This window comes from Astatotilapia calliptera, chromosome 2, assembly GCF_964374335.1.
Source record: "Astatotilapia calliptera chromosome 2, fAstCal68.1, whole genome shotgun sequence".
In the NCBI taxonomy this organism is placed as follows: Eukaryota; Metazoa; Chordata; class Actinopteri; order Cichliformes; family Cichlidae; genus Astatotilapia; species Astatotilapia calliptera.
Window position 1 is genome coordinate 7,135,992 of NC_137423.1, and position 20,216 is coordinate 7,156,207.

General features: G+C 39.8%; 2 protein-coding genes across 14 annotated transcripts in view; one reads left to right on the forward strand and one right to left on the reverse strand.

Annotated features, from left to right (window-relative positions):
* The first annotated feature begins 1,190 nt into the window (after positions 1–1,190).
* Positions 1,191–4,517, forward strand: phox2bb (paired like homeobox 2Bb). Its single transcript, XM_026179189.2, has 3 exons — positions 1,191–1,658; positions 2,295–2,482; positions 2,819–4,517. The coding sequence occupies exons 1-3, from the start codon at positions 1,418–1,420 to the stop codon at positions 3,245–3,247; spliced, it is 858 nt and encodes a 285-aa protein (XP_026034974.1). The 5' UTR covers positions 1,191–1,417; the 3' UTR covers positions 3,248–4,517.
* Positions 4,518–5,768: 1,251 nt separating this feature from the next.
* The window catches only part of LOC113031261 (LIM and calponin homology domains-containing protein 1), an 84,006-nt gene continuing 69,558 nt past the window's right edge, over positions 5,769–20,216 (reverse strand). For 7 of the 13 annotated variants that reach the window (XM_026183308.2, XM_026183310.2, XM_026183311.2 and 4 more), the window contains 15 exons: positions 18,351–18,680; positions 17,912–18,020; positions 17,706–17,797; positions 17,219–17,324; positions 16,545–16,619; positions 15,051–15,079; positions 14,331–14,444; positions 12,683–12,775; positions 12,332–12,499; positions 11,779–11,873; positions 11,190–11,342; positions 10,374–10,469; positions 9,356–9,464; positions 8,622–8,724; positions 5,769–7,716 (listed from right to left, as the gene is read on the reverse strand). In XM_026183308.2, the coding sequence (XP_026039093.2) occupies positions 7,691–7,716; positions 8,622–8,724; positions 9,356–9,464; positions 10,374–10,469; positions 11,190–11,342; positions 11,779–11,873; positions 12,332–12,499; positions 12,683–12,775; positions 14,331–14,444; positions 15,051–15,079; positions 16,545–16,619; positions 17,219–17,324; positions 17,706–17,797; positions 17,912–18,020; positions 18,351–18,680 (1,698 nt within the window). In that variant the 3' untranslated portion in view covers positions 5,769–7,690. The remainder of the gene's footprint in view (positions 7,717–8,621; positions 8,725–9,355; positions 9,465–10,373; positions 10,470–11,189; positions 11,343–11,778; positions 11,874–12,331; positions 12,500–12,682; positions 12,776–14,330; positions 14,445–15,050; positions 15,080–16,544; positions 16,620–17,218; positions 17,325–17,705; positions 17,798–17,911; positions 18,021–18,350; positions 18,681–20,216) is intronic. The other 6 variants (XM_080304915.1, XM_080304939.1, XM_080304928.1 and 3 more) reach the window with 6 other exon arrangements.

Here is a 20,216-nt window from a genome sequence, read left to right on the forward strand (position 1 = left end):
ACCTTATTACGCAAACCAAATTAACCACTCAGCCAATATTGTGAGCCTAAGAGGTCCGATGACTGCCTCGCCAGTTCGTTACTTTCATTAGAAAGATGTTATTTGCCAAATAAACGGAATAATGAAAGTAATAAAGACAATTACAAACTCATTTGAATCATAAAAATACACCCGGAAGTTTCGGGGAGATTATACTGCAGCTGAGCAGGAAAAGATTTGGAAAAATGTTGGCAGAAAAGGCAAAATTTAGTATGAAATCGAAGCCGGAAAATACGTTTATTACCGCGCATAAATTCCAACACGTTGGGCTTTGAGCCCATGGAGACAATTTCCACCTTTCTTTCTACCTCCCCCTTAATAACAGCAACAAAGTCGTGAACCACAAATGATACTGTCCGGATTTAAAATCGAGCTGTGTCTAAGAGTTTCGTGTTAAATAAAACCCGAAGAAATCCAGACAGGCGATACTGCGTGCAGGTAGCACACATTCGGTTTAAAAATCATATACGTGAATGCATATCTCGTTTCTTTTTCTCTAAAGTTGATACAAACAGGTAATTAAAAAATTAAACCAGGTGCTTTTGTAACAAATTGTTTACCCCCAATAAAAATATAGATGGTTATAAGAGATAAAAGCCGACACGTTTGGCTTCACTGCAGAAGACCAGAGTCAGGATCAGTGAAAATAGTCGGAGCAGACGGGCAGAAAGAAGAGGTAGAGGGGGAATACTATGTGAAATCCTGCCCAAGGTATACGGTCGCTTAAAAGGCTTAAAAGCTTGGAGAAAATTGGATCAGGGAGAATCGTCACCCAACTTTCATTATTTCCAAGTGGTGTGATTGAATTAAAGGGCAAGATGGTGGTTGGAGAGGAGTGGGGTGGATGGGTAGAGGGGTGGGCGGCGGCGGCGGTGGTGGTGGAGGGGTGCGTAATGGCGAGGTATTAAATTCTAATTAGAGATGCAGGGGATCAATGATAGGGAGGTTGGACAGCCCGGGCCCCCAGTGCCAGCCCAATAGACTGATGAGTTATTGTCATGTAAAAAAGCGCTAGCAATAAGACCAAACGCTTTGCTATTGTCCAAGCGGAAAGAGCCAAGTTTATTATGAGGACTATATGCTCTAGAGACCTCGGGCTAGGCGGCTCTTAGGGGGCTTTTCATAAAACAGGGCTAGGTTCCTATAAAGGAGGCCAGTTTTGGAGCAGGCGCTGAGCAGTGAACATCTACCCACCGTCCAGCCTTTTTTTCCCAATCAGTTCAAACCAAACAAGTAATCTTTCCCCCCAAACTCAGACCTCGCGTCCTCCTCATTTTTGTTTTTATTATTTTTTTCTTTCAAACCCATTTTTTGGGTGCTTTTGTTTGCCATTTTTTCCAGGGAAGTGCAGCTTTCTAACTCTACCGAGCCTTCTCAAATGTATAAAATGGAGTATTCTTACCTAAATTCCTCTGCCTACGAGTCATGTATGGCCGGGATGGACACTTCGAGCTTGGCATCGGCCTATGCGGACTTCAGTTCGTGCAGTCAAGCCAGTGGGTTTCAGTACAATCCCATCAGGACCACTTTTGGGGCCACCTCCGGCTGTCCGTCTCTCACGCCGGGGTCCTGCAGTCTGGGGACCCTGCGGGACCACCAGAGCAGCCCGTACGCCGCAGGTAAGCAGCGGCTCCAGAGCCTCAACCCGGTGTATTATAGGACGCCTTGATTGCATTTGAAAATGGAAATGTGTTTAGTATTTACGAAACGAAATTTGCTTACACAAATGAAAGAATTTATCACGTTAGAAGCGATTGCAGGCAAGCGGTAATTCGGTTACGGGGTTATACTATCCCAGTCACACCCAAAACCGCCAACAGAATTATCTTAAGCTGCCAAAATGATAGGCATAATTTATTTACTTTGCGATGAGACATAAAGCTTCGAAAATAATTAGATAACCAAAGACTAAAGCTCATTATTGACACCGAATTGGAGTTACAGTAGCAACAAGCGGGGCGGATGGGAACATTATGACAAGTTTTCAAACTTGAGCCTCAATCTGAGGAGAACAATTAGTTTAACATTACAATTAACCCCATCACAGGTCTGCAACGTTATCAGTTCTGAACTAATTCAAAGGTAATCAAAGGCATAATACAATTGGAAGCTTTAGCCCAGCGTCCTTAACCGGATTTTAAACAAAATATTGAATTTACTTCCATTTGACAACATCACATTTACACACCCTCATATCTCCCCATTACTGCACCGATAAGACCACTGCACGTGTAACCATGACATTTCATTCACAGTTCCATACAAACTCTTCACGGATCACGGGGGACTGAACGAGAAGAGAAAGCAGAGGCGCATCCGGACCACTTTCACCAGCGCACAGCTGAAGGAGCTGGAGCGGGTTTTTGCTGAAACACACTACCCGGACATCTACACTAGAGAGGAGCTGGCACTCAAAATCGATCTGACTGAAGCCAGAGTGCAGGTACATAACTACCGACTCCTTTTACTCACAGTTACGCACTGGTGGATGCAAATGAGAACTATTTCAAAATACTGGGTCTAATCAATCATTATCACTAGATTTTAAGCAAAAGTTGAACTGCTTTCACAATGTGAAGGGCTGAGTACTACTGCTGTGTACACATTGGCAAAATAGACAACGTCTTTCTTCTGAGGCTTTCAGATATTAAAACATCTTTATATGACTAAATTATTTAGAGAACTCAACTTTTCTGTCGCCCTTTGCTTTGTCAGTCTTCTAGAAATTTAAGTCACGGTCGTTAAACGTTTCTACTTCCACCTTTTCACAACTAAACAGGTATGGTTCCAAAACCGACGTGCCAAATTCCGCAAGCAGGAGCGGGCTGCAGCAGCGGCTGCAGCTGCAGCCAAGTCCAGTTCTGGAAAAAAGTCCGATTCGAGAGATGAAGACAGCAAAGAGACCAAAACCACCGACCCTGACAGCACAGGAGGACCGGGCCCGAACCCCGTGCCCACCTCCAACTGCGGCGGGCCGAGCCCTACTGCAGGCCAAGTCAACACCACCGGGAACGGACAAGCGGACCAAGTGAAGACCTCCGTGTCCACCGGCATGGGAGTGACAGCACCAAGCCAAGGCTGGGCCACCGCACCGGGGACCATCACCTCTATCCCGGACTCATTGGGCGGGCCCTTCGCCAGCGTACTGTCGTCTTTGCAAAGACAGAACGGAGCCAAAGCTACGTTAGTAAAGACCAGCATGTTCTAATGAAGCTTCACATCGGGGAAAGAGAAGCAGAGCAGGGGAAGAGAGATACGTTTCCTCCTTCTCTGGAGACTGAAAAGCAATCGCCCAAGACTGACTTAAGGACAACAAAAAGCAGTTAGGAAAAAAGATTACTACTGTTATCCTTTATTTTTACGCCTTGCGTCGTTTCTTGTGGCCAGTTGGCAGTTTGCGGCAAACATATCCATCTTGACAAGTCAGATCGTCTTATAATAATAATAATAATAAAAAGTTATTTTCTACAAACAAGTGCAAGTTGTGTAAAATCTTTTCAAGCATGTCTCGGGACGAAATACACTGAGAAATAAGACAGAAAAGGTCTTTTTCTACGTGCACCAATGTTATCTAAACAGCCATTATTCATGCATTAATTAAAAACACATTAAGCTTGAAATAAATACTTAAAATCGGCTCAATTGACTTGTTAAGATGAATATATTTTGGTCAGATTTGGAGCATAAACAAACGTCGCCGCGCTGGAAAGGCGTAGTGCCATCAGTGAGCAAAGGAGCCTCGTTAAGTCACATTAAATGTCAGTGTTCATCAGATGCTTTGTTTCGTTCAGAGACGTTGAATTTCCACGACTGAGGATGCTTTCCACAAACATGGTATGAAACAACCAATATCCAACAAGACGCTGACGCATTTTGCTGTTTTGTTCTCTGCAGACACAACCTGCTGTGTGGAAGTGGCCTCTTACAGCTGTGTTTTGGTTTCTAAGGCTGCTGAGAGTTTAGTTTCTTTAAATTATCGATATAAACACAATTATTTCCTCAAGAAAAAAGGCACAAACTTACTGCAATGTTCACCTCTGACAGGAAATCTGTATGTTTTGTGTGTCTTTCTACGGCAATGTTTTTGTGGCTCAAAATTGTATAGTGTTAATACGTATTATTGTCTCCTATAGTTGAACCATAGGCCATACTCCCTCGTAGATCGATCATACAAGTCTTTTTGATGTTTTACAAAATTCCCTCGGAAGAATTTATTTTGGGTAAAAAAGGGGAATGGATGCAAACATTGTATTTATTTCTATATAATTTGCATGTTGTCTCTTTGTCTGATTTTACAATGATTTCCCTCCCATTTTGTGAGCATTATGTAACATGTTTTGTCCAGGATCTGAAAGTTATTTATATGTAGGTAATGAATGCTTATATTTAAGAAGGAAATATTTCTACATGTGCACATAGTTTTCCAGGTGTACCATTGAAATGATTGTTGATGATAAAAAAAAAAAAATAATAGTCCATATTGTTTTGTCATGTTTTTCTTTGGGAAAGAAATCGTGGAAATGATCGGTTATTATTCTTTTTGTAGTATACGATTCTTGAACAATTTTGAAAAAACAAATTTTGTCACGGTGGTTTGAAAAGGGCGAAGATTTCAGCACCACGGACAGCACCGCGACGTTTCACAATTCGTTCTTTCCGATTGACTTTTGGGAAAAAGAAAAAGAATGAGAGAAGGTAATCGGCCTTTAGTTTAATTTATGAAACTAGGATGTTTCTTTAAAAACAAACAAACAGACAAACAAACAAACAGTCAGTCAATCTTTCTTCAAGAAACTAACTCTTATTAAAAGGCAATGTTTAAATTCGGGGGAAATATTGTATACGAACTTGAAATTAAACTACACTAAAATACACTAATTATTTTTCAAGAAATGAAACTCAATCAGGTTTATTTTTAAAATGGTAAATAAGGAGTTAAACAAACTGGCTGACACTTTTTCTTTTATTAAAAAACATCCGTGGAATCCAGTTTTTTGACTCAAGGCACAATTTGGGAATAATCGCTACCAGATTTTAGGTGAGATCAAAAATACGGAAATCCGTTAGTTGAACACAGAATTCGTTTCATGTATAAGCCAGAGAGTCCATCGAGGTAAAGGTTTTAATTTTATGAAGTCACATTTTAAAAAGGCACTCTAATAAAAAACTCAGGACCTTAATAGGCACCTCTTTGAATTTAAGGCCAAATAAATGTTCGGAGTCGTTATTCTCGGTTTATTCTGACCCAACTTGAGTATTATTTTAGTATCACCTGAAAACATCATTAGGCTACAGACGGGTTTTTTGTGTTTTATCATTAGAAATTTATGGTGCTGTCATAAAAACGCACATGAAAAAAAAAAAAAAAAGACGTTTCTATTCTCACTGGGTTAGAATGAGCTATTATATTATTTGATAGTTTATCAATAGGAAGACACATTTTAAACAATTTCTATGTAAATCTTTAAATAACACTCGAAAATTGGTTACGGTCAGCTTTTTGTTCTTGGAGTCACACGACACATAAAAAGGACAAAAACAAATACGCTGTGATTACAGGTGAAATGACTGAGCATAATATTTGTCCGTTTACTCATGATTCCAGACCTGAAGAGTTTCGCTTTGTGACACTTTTAACAAACAGGCATCTTACTAAATGTACATTTTAAAGCATTTATTTACTTTTCTTCTGTAATTTTATTGCAAAATGACCAGACAGAAGCAGGGCGTTAATGTATAACATTTTATTTATAAACATACAGTATGCTATAAATGCAAATGCATTTAAACATCAAATTAATCTATATTTCGCATAGTGCTCAGGTGAATATTACAATAAATACAGAACAGACGTAAAAGGTTTCATTCCCCAACTATCCTGCGATAAGAAGACCGTCTGAATATAGAGCTCCGTCTCAAAGATCCCGCTATAAGAGACTGGGCTTGACAATTATTCGTTAACTAAATTGAGAAAAAAAAATACACAATCATAACAGAAGTTTAAAAATACTGTAGATCAAGAGATGACCCCAGAGGGGAAGCTTGGCTATAGGACACAGTTCAGGAGGAGAAAAAGGAGGCTGTTTGCTAGTTTGCTTTCATACAGCAAATCATTTGGTTTTAGGCTTAAACGTGCACTTTTTTTCATTACATCCACAACACATAACAGGAAGAGCTCTTCTCATACACCTTAAAAAAGAAGCAAGTGACTGAAAATGTGCAGCCAGCGCCACAAATCTTTAGTTTTCATCCAACCAAATATTGCACAGGTGCAGCTGCTGCTGGTATATGTTTATAGTATTTTTGCTCTTTACCTAGTAATAACGTGTATTAGTGATTTTTTTTTAATTTTCAAGGTATAAATGAATTCTATCATTGAGCCATTATCAAAATTACCTCAATTAAAAGCATAGAGAAGTCTATATCACTCTAGAATAAAACATCCAAATTAAATGAAATTTTCCCCTGCAGTATACATAATCTGTCTTTTACCAAGTAGACATCACACGCTTTATTTCATTTTATTCCAGTCTTTGCATTTTTTATAGCACTGCAAACCACAGAGGAATGGAGGCGGGGGAATTATGAAATCAAATTTGAGTGAAAATAAACAGTACTTATCAACTAAAATAAAGCGTGATGTGAGGGAGAGCTGCCGCCTTCTTGTCTGCAGTTTAAAATTTGGCCAGATCCCTCCAACAAAATAAAATAAAACAACATAAAATAAAGGAGAAATAAAACACCATCATACAGCTGGTGTTTTTTCCTGCATCACCTTGCTTTCCTAAGGCACATTGAAGTCTTGACTTTCCAAGCTGATAGATTGGAAGAGGAACAACCTGCTGTGACCCAAAAGCACAAAACCAGCTTTTAAGTCCTGTTATTGCCCTAATGATGAACCTACATCCATACTATGTCTTTATACTCGAAGCTAATTTTATTCTGTAAAGAAAAAGAGACACTGGAGGTCACTGCAAGGGCCAAAGGATAAAAATAGTGGCTTGCTCTATATTGTATTTGAGTCTAAATAGTCACCTTTATTGCACTTTCTATATCTGTTTGCTGTAATTTATCACTTAACTGAAGGAGGATACATTTATTAATGTGTTTTGGATTAAACCTGTTTAGGCTCTCTGTCTGCCTAGCTGCCTTACCGCATAATCTATATTCTTTCCAGTTTTTGGATGCTTATCCCTCCAAATTAAGAAAATCTCTCTTAAACGATAAAAAGTGATATAATATACTGGCAATAATTCACATTTTTGAACACCTTGTTTGTTTTTGTGTGTTCATTCAGACAGTACAGGGCATCAACATAGTCTACCTGTGTTTGAAGCATCTGCAGATGTGTTTTCTTTTCAACATGGCTGCCGCCTCAGAGCAGTCTTTTTCTCGCTGCTGCGTGATGAAACACAGTCTGTGGTGGCATGAGGACCAATCAAATCCAGATTTCACTCATGCATCAGATGACACACATATGAAGATTTTTTTTTTTCCCACATTTGGGCCACATGATGAATCTTGAATGGTTATCGAACTGCAGAAGATGCAAAGATTCTGACACGCTGCGAAGGACGTGATTTGCAGATAATCAGGTTAAAACAGGGATGGGGGGGTTCTTCCTTTGAACCTTGTGCTTGTCAGTCGAGCGTCACAATGTGGTTGGCTGTCCGGCAGCTTGACAGGAAAGGAAAAGAGGGGAAAGAGAATCAAATTGGCAATTTTTATAAACCACAATTGTTTTTCTGGGACTTCATGTTCAAGGACATGGAGCTTTAATGAAAGAAGACCTTCTTAATTTGAGATAAAGACTCAGGAGTTTTCTGATAGAGGCCCTGATTTGATTTTGCGGTTTACTGATCCCCGAATGATAACGGCTGTTGAGAGGTTACTGAAACACGAGCTGTGTTGTTTGAAAAAGTTTTGCTGTTGTGCAGTAAAAGTGAAAGGGACAGAAAGTTACTGTCTTCCTCTTCTGAGTGCAACACCCCCATTTCCTCCTTCTGCCCGTTTCAGCTTCACTGCATCTGGTGCACCTGTATTAAGCTGCGCTGGCGAGGATTTTCATATTAAAATACACTTGTCCTATCAGCCTCACAGTTACGCTGCAATAAAGAGTCTAAGTTTTGAAACACACTGAAAAGTTTTAGCATAAAATAGTGTCAAGTTTACTTTGAAAACAATAAATCAAAATAAATTTGGTTTGTTTTTCTACCTGGTTCATGAGAGCCGTATTTACTGCTGCTGCTCACATTATTAAAATCTGCATTTATTCATCATTGAAAATAAGACATATGGCCAACATTAGCAAACAATAAGGGAGAAGAATACCTTTCCCTTTTTTTTTTCTTCTAATTTTCTACAAAGATTAAACTTTTTGTTTTGTGAGGATGATGCAAAAAGATAGTTATTTATTTCTGGTTATTTTTAGTTATTTATGGTGGTGTTGTTTTCTAATTCCGTACACCCTGACCACAGACGTAAACATTCCTTGTGAATGTTCCATTCTCCCTGGGAGACATAGATATAATGTAGGGGGAGACAGAGGAGGAAGACATAGGAGAGGGTTCAGGAGGACTCACAGCGGGAGCGGATGTAGCACTGGTGGCAGTTGAGGAGGCCGTTTTTTATTCGAACATCCGTCCCTGTGGTTGTATCGCCTAACTGTCCTTTACACACGCCACACTGAAGAGAGAGACAGAGGGAAATTGCAAATGTTGTTACCAACTGTTGTATCCTAAAGGAGAAGCCTGGTGTTCCCCTAAGAGTTTCTAAGTGTCAACAAATCCAGTGAAAGACTTCATTAAATCTTTTTGGCTTTCAAACCTTCACTTTCTGTGGTACTGAGACTCAAACCAATTATTTCTACTAAAAGGTGGACATTTTTAAAGACAGATCACATACAGATGGGTGACTGATTATTATTAAATCCTTTATTTATACAGGCTGTCCTTTTCCAAGTTCAGGAAGAATACGGAACACAGCTAATTTTAAAATGTCCTGTGACCTGTTATTGTAAGTGCTGTACATAAATTTAATCAAAGAGCAGAGGTAACCAGGCAGTCTTTGAAGCAAAGCCTTGTAGAGCCTCATCGATTCAACTGATACTCTTACACGTGTTTGATGATTTAAAAATTGTTTGCACTTGACTTGACCTGAAATATTTGTAGACTATTGTCTGAAGTAAAAAATGAAGAAAAACAACAATAATTTAACCACTCTTATCTTTTAACACTGCTACTCATTTTATCTAATCTAATCTGGATAATACACAAAACAGAGAATGACAAAGATGAGCACTCTCTCTTTCATCAACCTTAAAGCAGTGGATGTGGAAATAGAGGCTGAGGGTCTCTATGATCATGGCAGCCCCTTTCCCTAATGGCTGACCACAGCTGGAACACAGCTTCTTCCCACTGACAGACCTATAGGAGAGAGAGAGAGAGAAGTAGGAAGACACATAGATGGAAAATCACCAATATTAAGATAGAATCTGGTTTTCCACTCTTATGTTTTGTGGTGCTCTTTTTGACCCCTGCTAACTTGTGAGTCTGTATATTTAAAATATTGAAAATTCATTGATTAGTATGCTGACTTAGCTCCTGGGGAAAAGCTAATATTTCAGGGGTTTTTGGTGTAGCCAAGAAATCCAGACTCTCTGTTCCTTCTATCAGTCACTGTCTTTGAATGGAAACACATTTAAAAAAAACAACATTATCATCAGTCAGTAGATGTGTTTTCAGCAAATGCATCCCCTCTTTTGATCTCTACAAGGACTGCTCACCTGTGTGTAACTTAAGCCTGCTCAAACACGATTTGCCAATAAAACTGCAAACAGAAACCAGAAAGCCAGAAGTCTTATTCATTCCCTATAGATTCTGCAGGCAGTTATCTGTGGCAGAGATTCATGTACGTGCTGTCTTGTGCTTTCACTGATGTTCAGCAGAGGCTGTTTGCTGACATCATGGTGTACATGTATGTTTTTGGTCTCCTCTGCGTGCTGTTAACTGCATTTTAAAAACATGTTAACTGAAAGAAAACACAATTTCTTAAAGCTGGATAATGGATCATTTGGAGCAGTTTATGTGAATGTGCTCATTGTACGACGATGAAACATAAAAAAACAAAACTACATAAAATGAATGAATACACTGCTACTTCTCGACTCCACCATTCTTTGGTTCTATTCAAATACCATACAGGTTAGAGGGTAAATGCTGCTGGTACATGTTATGAGCTGGGTGGAGAAATGCAAGCAGCAAAGCAGAAAATGACAATGCAGAAGTGAATCACAAGCTCCCTTTCCTCCATGTGGGCCATTTGTGATGCAATACCTGTTGGGTGCTGGAGGCAGTGCGTCAGAGGGTGGTGGGCATGCTGCAGGGGTTTTTGATGAGCTGCGGCCCATGTTATTATCAATAGGGCCACTCCTGGAAATGGACAGCAACATGCAACATGACGATGACTCGCAGTTACAGCGACACTATTGGCTGTCAGAGACAGACACGAGCCAATCCAAGACAGAACAACAGTCAAATCTGCTCAGTGATGTTTGGATAGATCCAGCATTACTTCATCCATTAAAATGTATTGTTATGTGTTACTATAGTATATGATTCTGCTGATAAGGTTTATAACACTTCGGTCATGGCAAACAATGCTGCTTCAAGTACTGGAAGACTATGAAGCAAAATGCAGGTATAAGATGCCACCTGGTGGTCAAACAGCATAACAGGAGCTTTTACTCCAACACAATAGAAACCTGCTGGTTTCTGGTGTGATTTTTTTATATATATATATATATATATATATATATATATATATATATATATATATATATATATATATATATATATATATATATATATATATATATATATATATATATATATATATATATATATATATATATATATGTTTTAAACTGAAGACAATGGACATGAGAGGATAAAATAATGTTAAAGAATCACACTGCAACATGAACACATGGCATATTTGGAGATTATATGTGTCAGGGCAAGAAACTGCATTAATGTGCATGCTTTTAACCCACCTCTATTTAGAAGAGGAAAACAAATGGAAGCTATTAGAGAATAATATTCAGGAACTGTGGCAGAAGCTACACTGAAGCCTTGTTCTCTCTCACACACCTTCGTCCTCCTGGAGGTTTGCTGCCGTCTGCTGGGAGTTCTTGTTGTTTCTTGACTGGAGTTGAAGACTTGGCCAGTACCGGAGGAACCTTTTGGCCATTCTGTAGGCTGTGTCCAAATTTCTCCACCTGACTGCTGCTCTGACTCATTGAGCTGATGACAGCAGAGAGAGAAATGTGCTGAAATGATCGGTCAACTGTCAAAAATACACAGAATTCAGACAAAGACACAAAACAAAATACTGTCATGGCCATAGCCTGCAGGATTTGTTTCATCACACAGAAACAGGCGGATCAGTCTCACTGATCTCATTTTATCATTTAGTAGTTCATCATTTTAACCTGAGAGCAGTTCTCTTCTAAGCTGATTTACCTTTACCTAAAGTATCAAAATCAAAAGTGGCTCTCAATTTAAAACTGAACCTTTTAACTCATTTGCAAAAAAACAAAACAAAGAAAGCCCTCCTATTTATGACCAAATATAGAGCAGTATTCTAACATTTAAGCCTCATTAAGTGCTACTGTGGATTAAGAACTTATTATTTGAAAGAACATTGGAACATTTACTTAATGGAGACACCTTAACTAACCTTCTGGCTGTTTTCATGCTGTCATCAGCGGTGCTGATGTCACTAGTCCGGTCATTTTCTCTCCGTTTCAGATCCACGCTCTCTGTGCTCTCCCTCTGTGGCAGCAGGTAAGAAACAGCAAACTGTTAGCTGACCAGCCTCGATGTCCTCTTAAGTGACTTTCAAAAATAACTTGAGCCAGTTAAAAAGTAATGAATTTAGCAATAACTTATATTTATCATACTTATCATATATGCTATTAAAATCCAATGAAGTGCTCTATATGTGGTTGTGGCTTGTTTACAGCCACATATTGTCAAGACCAAATTAAATAATGTAATTTTGTGCATGCATCAAGGAGCATCATAAACATATTCATATATACACTATATTGTAAATTGCACCTTTTTTTTAACTTGAACTCAGCTAAACGAGGTAGCAAACGAAAATACTTTATTAACAAAACAAAACAAAAAACATGTCACATGCAGGTGTTCTGGCCACTGTTCATATGAGGGTGAATTTATACAGTGTGACGGTACACAGCTCATATTATGATCAATGCGCTATTCACCGATTGCCTCTCCAGCAGTTCCTGTTTACGTTCCCAGTCAGCAAGAGAACGAACGATAGTGTCCTGAGGATCAGTTGGGAGAGAGGAGAGTTCATCTCGACTGGGGGAGGGCAGGGCGGAAGAGCGGGGCGTCAGAGGCGTCACGGTTTCCTCCAGTATCCGACGCTCCTGTTTTAATATGAACATAGATGAATTTTAAACCATAATTTAGTGGCCAGCTGGGCAAAGGTTAGCTGAAATACTACGTTTAAACTTCAAATTCACACACACATATTACATGTAATTCAGTTGATATTGTTAAGCAGAAAAACCCATCACAGGTGCTGTCAAGCAAAAAACACACCCACACACCTCCTCGTGGTACTTCCTTTCCTCCTCTGCCACCTCCTTCTGTGCTTTCTCCCACTCCTCCTTCAGTTTCTCCTGCTCACGCTGGTACTTCTCCTGTTACCATGGCAACACAACACATGACATGCAGCACAGCAGAGAGGAAGACTAAACTGTCTGCAGTTGGAAAACAAAGGCAATGCGCAGACATATCCGACATCAACAGAGTACTGAGAGACTTTTCAAAAGGCCAACCAAATGCTAAAAATTCTCTGCTTGTGATAATGTTTTAACTTGGTCCAAGAAGACAGAGAGCTGCAATAACAGGCACACGCTACAACATTTCCATGCAGAATACCCTCATTATGCACTTTAACTATGTGAAACTTGATGTACAGACATATGTGAAGGCAAATTTAGCTTCCTATCCACTGCTATGCCTAAAAACAGATTTTATATCTGCTTGTTAGGAACAAAAAGCAAACAAAGGAGACCAAAAGCAGGCAGTGCAGACAAAAGCAGAAAGCGTATCATGCAGAAGCTCTCAAACAGTGGGTTCGTACACAATTTTCAAAACTCCATTTAAATGTTCTTTGGTTTGGAGTATGGTTTATAACTGCCTATATCCAATAAAAGCAGAAAAAACACAAACATATTTTCTCAGATTACCTTTTTAACCTTTTAGACTTGTGTAAGAACCCCAAAAAGAAGGCGCCATTTAAAGACAACACATAGACAACACAGACGCAGGGAGGCTAAAAGGAAGTAATGAGTACACTGATGCACCAGACATTCATCCATTTCAGCGCATCTCATCTCAAACCATCCTGCAACAACTGGAAAGAAGGGAAATCGGCTTTCATCACTGTTTCGTCTTTTTTCAAGATAACACTGTAGATGAGCTTGATAAATAACAGACACTGCAACTCCATTAAATGTTGACAAGTGTGTGGACTTGAGATGCACCTGTTATAAATTGAGGAGAGAGAGGGTGACTTGGGCAGCAGCAACAGCAGCAGCTTTGGACAGAGTCCTTGCCTCTGTCTGTGGCTTGAGATGGAGACAGTGAGGGAATAAAACCAAAACAGAGGTTCTTCCACTGCACAAAATCGCCACCTAATGGTTAAAGTGTGCACAGACGCAGCTTGGGGGGGATGGGGGTGAGTTTGCCTTTACAGGAGGATGTGTTCAATACAAAACAAATATGGAGGCAAGCTTTGCGAGCAGCAATGAAATGTGGTTAATACATCCGACTGTAAGAGGAGCAAGTCAGTGACTGTGCAGCTGTGCAGCAGTGTGGTCTGGATTCATGTTTAGTTCCAGTTACAAAAAAAAAAAAAAAGCTTTCCAGAAAATCATATTAGAAATAATCTTTAATAGCAAAATTCAGTAACAACACCTGCTTTCCACACCGGCTGCAATTTATTATTATTTTTGTTAAATCACCTCATTTGTAGAAATGAGTCTGAGGTCTCACAATTAAATGTCATTAAAACCTCAGGGGCCGAGACTGACCACAACCTGTTATGTCTTTCCACAAAACTGGTTTGTGCTGCTAAAACACAATATATCATTATAGCACACTGTAGGTATGTTGTTCTCTATAAGAAAGCTAACCCCTAACTTTGCAGCCTCATGCACCATGCTTGACTCTTTTAGGTATACTGTGTACCTGCAGCATGCGCTCCTGCTCTTGCTGCCACCTTTCCTGACGCTTTCGCTCCTCATCCGGGTCCCAAGACCAGCGGTCTCCCCGCTTGGCCTGGGGTAACACCGGAACTGACACCTGATAGACCCCAACACACACCCACACACACATATCACCATATACAAATATCCATGCACACATTCACATCCAACCACAACCCATTCACGCACAGATCAACACCAAAGTGCACACACATCCACCACAAAAAAAAGTAGAAGAAGAGAAGGGAGGAGACAGAAATAGTTGGTCTACCACAACAGCACTACTCCAATGCTAGCCAAAGGACTCCTACTAAGGAGAGAAGAGACAGAGAAAGAGAGAGATGAGCTTAAATGAAAATAAAATAAAAGCAGTCTCAGCCATCGACTACAGCATCATCATCTGGCATGCTACATAAACAGCTTTGTGTGTCCTATAATAATTAGCTGAGGCGCCTAAAATATGACAGTATGTGAGCACTGAATAATAAAACTGAAAGATTCACATGCAGTCATATTAATGGTTTTCTTGCTTTGCGTTTCTGTTAAAGTCTAAAACACCTTTTTCACTCTTACCTGTTGTATTTTGTGTATTCCCTCCCTTCCGCATAATTTTACTTTTACAACATTAAGCTAAACTACTGGTGTACCCATGGTACTGCAGGAGGGGATAAGCAGTAAAAAGGGTTTTTGTGAATTTACTCACATTTCCACGGTGATCCTTTTCCGCCTCTTCTACAGAGAAAGGAAACAGCGGTTAAAGCAAATGAGATATTTGGACACAGGGGATCAAACTAAGTCACTCGGATATTGAGGAAAAAGACAACACGCCAAGTGCTGATTTCCTGAGGAGTAAAATGGGGATGAAAGAAAACAAAGACAGAGCTGAGTCCACCAAGAGCAACAATCATAGTCAGTAAATTAATAATTTGTCAAAGGTTCAAAGGTTTTATTTTGTCTTTCTAGTTAGAAAAATGTTGATATAAATTGAAACTTTGCCTCTTACTAGGTCAGGTTTTGTAGGTTTAACCAGTGTGTGGAAAACAGCTGAACATTATCTTTTTTGACCTCGTCTGGCCAGGACTCTGCAGTCTATTTACACCTACAGGCCAGTGGACACTCTTTCAATGATGAGGATGTACACATCCTGGACAGGGAGGAACGCTGGTTTGAGCGTGGAGTCAAGGAGACCATTTACGTGAAAAGGGAACGACCTCTGAATCGAGGAGGGGGCCTAAGGGTACATCTTTCAGCATCTTACAATGCTGTGATTGCAGCCATTCCCCAACTCTTTGTGAATGGAACTCATGGCCATTGATCAGCGGTCTTTGATCAATGGTCATGAGAATTTGCATAATTATGATGAAGGAACTGACCTCCCAGCCCTTTGTTCCTTCAGTGGGCTGGTTTCAGTCATTATGCAAATATACTGTTTATAAGATTTGGGGAAACCTGCAGTCAGCTGAGACTGAAGACGTCACTTGGATGAGTGACGAAACGTTTCTCCCACAAAACGCTACGTCCAGATGAACAGAATCAACTTTTGGAGATTATTTTTTTGAAATTCACACTTGCATGCAGAAAGACTGCTACGCAAAAGGAGTCCACAACAACTTATAAATAACAGTCAAATGTTCGAATGATCAAAACAACAGATAAACCTTACACAATTAAATAAATTTCTGTTAGTTACAGGCTGTAACTACAGTTCTGTGAGAATATATTTCTCCCCTACCCAACATCTGGCTTTCCCACTGCAGTGGGTACTGAGTAATGCTGATCACAACTTTAATAGAGCTCTAATACACACCAGATGTTAGAGCTTTTGGTGGAAAAGCCCCCATAATGTGAAGCACACTGAGGCAAGCATGAAACTAAAAGTTAAGCAGGTCAAAAATGTGTATAATCTTCTTTTAATACATTGTCAAAGGGCACTTCTTCTCATTAAGAGCTTCTGTAAACATGATGAGAACATCTTTTACAACAACAAGACACTGATGAGCCAGTAATACTAAGAATGAGAAACTTCAAAACACATTTAAAACACAGAAAACGTCACTGTTCATTCACAAAAACATTGGAAATGAAGGAATAAACAAGAGATGGGTCTGGGGTCTAGCCCTTGGAGAAACGGCAGGGAAGCCCTGTGCACCAGCACTCAAGGGCGGAAATGTGATCGCCACGAGTGGAGGGAGTTTACCTTGCGGAGCGAAGAACTCCCAGCGTAATTTAGGGCTGCTGGTTGCCAACGAAGACCTGACACTGTTTGCAAGCTCTATAGCGAAATAAAATAAAAATGTGCAGGTGGAAGGAAAAGAGGGAATTAGGGGAGAAAGGGAAAGAAAGGAGGAAAGAATAAGGGATAGATGTCAAAACCAGGAGGTGGAGAGGGTGCAGATTGCAGCATTCCTCCTGTGATACTGTAAGTGGAAACTGGAAAACTGGTATAAAAAAAACCTAAAATTAAAATAAAATTTTTTAAAAAAAAACCCTTAAAGAGCAACACTTTTTCCCCACATAAAAATTAATTCCAGTTTGGTTATACAAATTATGAATAAAAACAAATAAGAAAAAAAAAACAATAAAGCAAGGCAGATTTTTTGATTGATGTTTTGTTGGATTGCATGTCCATCTCCCTTATGAAATAAAATGGGATATACTACAGCGATATGATAAGTGAGTCGAGGCTTTGCTAAAACAAGTCTCATCATGATCGCAAACCTTTGAATGCCCCTTTAATCATAGCAGCAAAGCAAAGTGACATATTGGAAGGCAAAAAGAAAAACAGGCACTAACAGGGATTTGCTGATCAAGCATCTAAAACAATAAGTATGGTAAATAAGCCAGATGTCTGGGTGTTAAACATGTACATACCTGCTTTTGTTTCCCATTGCTGGTGATAACCAGATGATCCTGGTGGAGCTGAGCTTGATGACATCTCTGACCTCTGTAAGAGCTCCCGGGAGCAGGGATCATTGGCCTGCAGGTAGATTTAAGATTATAGAATAGAACACCTTTTATTGTCAGTATACACATGTACAATGAGATACAGAGCATCTCCTACACAGTGCAGATATGTAGGAAAAGAAAGGGGGGTGAGGTGCACAGGTCTGCAGCACTATATACATACGAACAGTATTCAAAATTTAAAATGTACAAATATAAAAATCGGGAAAAATAAATAAATAAATATTGTTATAAATTTACAAATTAAGGATTGCACCGTGGTGATGGTAGTTGTGTAGTCTGTGTATAGAGGGAAGTCCTTGGATTGGGGGGTGGAACTGTGTTATGAGTGCATGTTATCCACTAGACATCTACTAGACAGATGGCTCATAATTTGAGTTTTGATATCACCTACTGGCTGATATGACTGTATATCAACCCCAGACTGGACAAGATTAGAGAGGTCTTCACTAGATGGTTTGGACATTTCTTGTTCTTGTTTGGCTTCTGAAAAAAGACATACAAGAAGTTTAAAATCTACTAATATAGTTGCACAGTGTTGCATGAACTTCAGTAACACGTGTTTGTTCTAAAAGTAACCACAAGGTGTCAGCATACTACTACCTGCAGGTGGGTTTTGATAAGCTACAGCATTTGGCTTTTCTTCCTCTGAAGCAGCTGCTGTCTGGTTTCCAGTCTTTCCAAAGCTTTCCTGTGGCTTCTGCAGCTCCTGTAGGGGTCACATATGGATTTCTTTCTGAATGCTAAACTAAATTCTGCAGATCAAAGGGCCTATGTTGTGTAAGAAGTACAAACGAAACATGATATTTCAGACTTGAAGAGTTCAATCTCAACTAAATTTGGGCAAAATCATTGCAAGATGCATGATATAATGCATGGCAAGGAACAGAATACAGGGCAAGTATTCAATATACGGCATTATTGAGAGAGGCAAAATACTCTGCACCCAGAAAACTGGGCTTGGAGTAAAATACCCACTAACCATGCTTCTTTAAAAGACAAAAAAATGTAAATAACTATAAAACATCGGAATTCTCACTGATGGGAGTGAGGTGGGCCGGCTGGGTGGTGTTGACTCAGTGACTTTCTCCTCCTGGACCTCCTGAGTGTCCTCAGAAGCTATCTCTGTAACATCTTGTGTCTCCTTTGCCTTTGTTGACACTGGACTTCCTTCCCTAGAAGAGGTGTGGGTACTGTGAGGGAGTGAGGTTTCTGACAAGGGAACATCTACAGCACCATCTACAGTGCTGTTTTTGCTTTGGGAAGGGGATGCCTGAAAATGGGGAGGCGAGTCCCTCCCTTGACTCTCAGGTGTGGTGGGAACATCGTCACTTCCAACGTCACCATTTACTCGCAGCAAACCATCCACCTAGGTAAAAAGAGAAAAAGTTTAATGTTTAATTTTCTGTGTGTAGTGTTTATACCCTTCGCTTTTCAATAAATGGCTTCAACATGCATTAATGTTAAGAAAGCAAGCTGAACGATATGGCTATACCATTCAATTTTATTTATTTTGCTCTAAATCATAACATATGCAATTTCAAGGTAAGATTACAGTATTGAACCACTCATTTCTAGATAAGGTGCTTATTGTCCAATTTATTCTTCATTCATTACATGGATAAATATAGAAATCCTGAACAACACTGACTGCGAATAAAAATGTAAAATAAACCACGCCAAAAAACCCAGTGGCCTCATTTGTGGTCATTATGAACCTCTCTTCTCAGTTAGTAATTAGCTATTCATCCAGCTCACAAGACCACACTGCCCTCTATGAACAAGAGGCACTAATATATGTGCGAAGAGCTCCTAGTGAGCGGTAACTCAAGACACGGTGGTAAAGATGGGTGAATGCAGGCTCAGTCTCCCCCTCTCTGCCTCCACCTTCTCATCCCTCTCCTTGCAGCCTGTGTGGGCTCTCTTTGTCCGTCGGGAGCCCACTTCACATTGAGAGGGTCCTACTTGTCAACTTCTTAAGTCAATAGGGAACAGAGGGCTCCATTGAAGCCCAGGCTTTGCTCAGACTCCTGACAAGGAATTCCAGAAGAGTGCTTTGTTCCATTTGGTCTGATAATAATCTTACCCTCCCTCTTTTCCACACCAAAACATAAGATCTCATCATGAAAATTCCCATTTTGTAATTTTTTTCTAGAAGAAAAGGAAATGGATCCCGTTGAGAGTACTTCGAGCTAAATTGAAACATTACATGCTTCTTCAGGGAGGGGATGTCTTACATTTTCCTACAAACCAGCCAGCTCATCACCATGGCAGTTCTGTGGTATTCTAATGTAAATGCCAAGAGACCCGGAGAGGAATTTACCCACAAGGAGGGAAACCGACACTTGCAAGTAACCACATTTGAAATGGTCAAGGCCTTAATCACCGTTAGACTAACAAGATCTTATCTTCTTTTTTGTATATAGGAATAAAGCTTTAGAATCACTGTGTACACAACCTGAACAAGAAGCACCATACTGTATATCCACAGCAGCCCTGAAGCTTCCTGTGACAATACCTGCAGGCAGTGCAAATGTTGAAAGCAGCTGGATTGTCAGCTGCTTAGTGCATAGTCATAGTCCAATATGTTCATGTACATGTTCGATGAACAGACACTAAGAAAGTGGGAGTCATATGCACTTCCTTCTATACCCAGGCAGCATCCTAGCCTAAACCAAACTGGGTATATCTAATAGTGAGAACAGATCACACATGAATGGGATTATTTCCTGCTGTGTCCCACGTGTGAGAGAGGGTAACATCTGCCAATGTTTTGGACTGAACCTCCTGATATTGTTCATGTGCAAAAACAGCTAAAAACAGGACTCAGTATTTGGAGTAGACAACTATGAACATTTTAATTGTTGTCACCTTAATCCTTAATCTTAAATGTTTCCATGTGTGA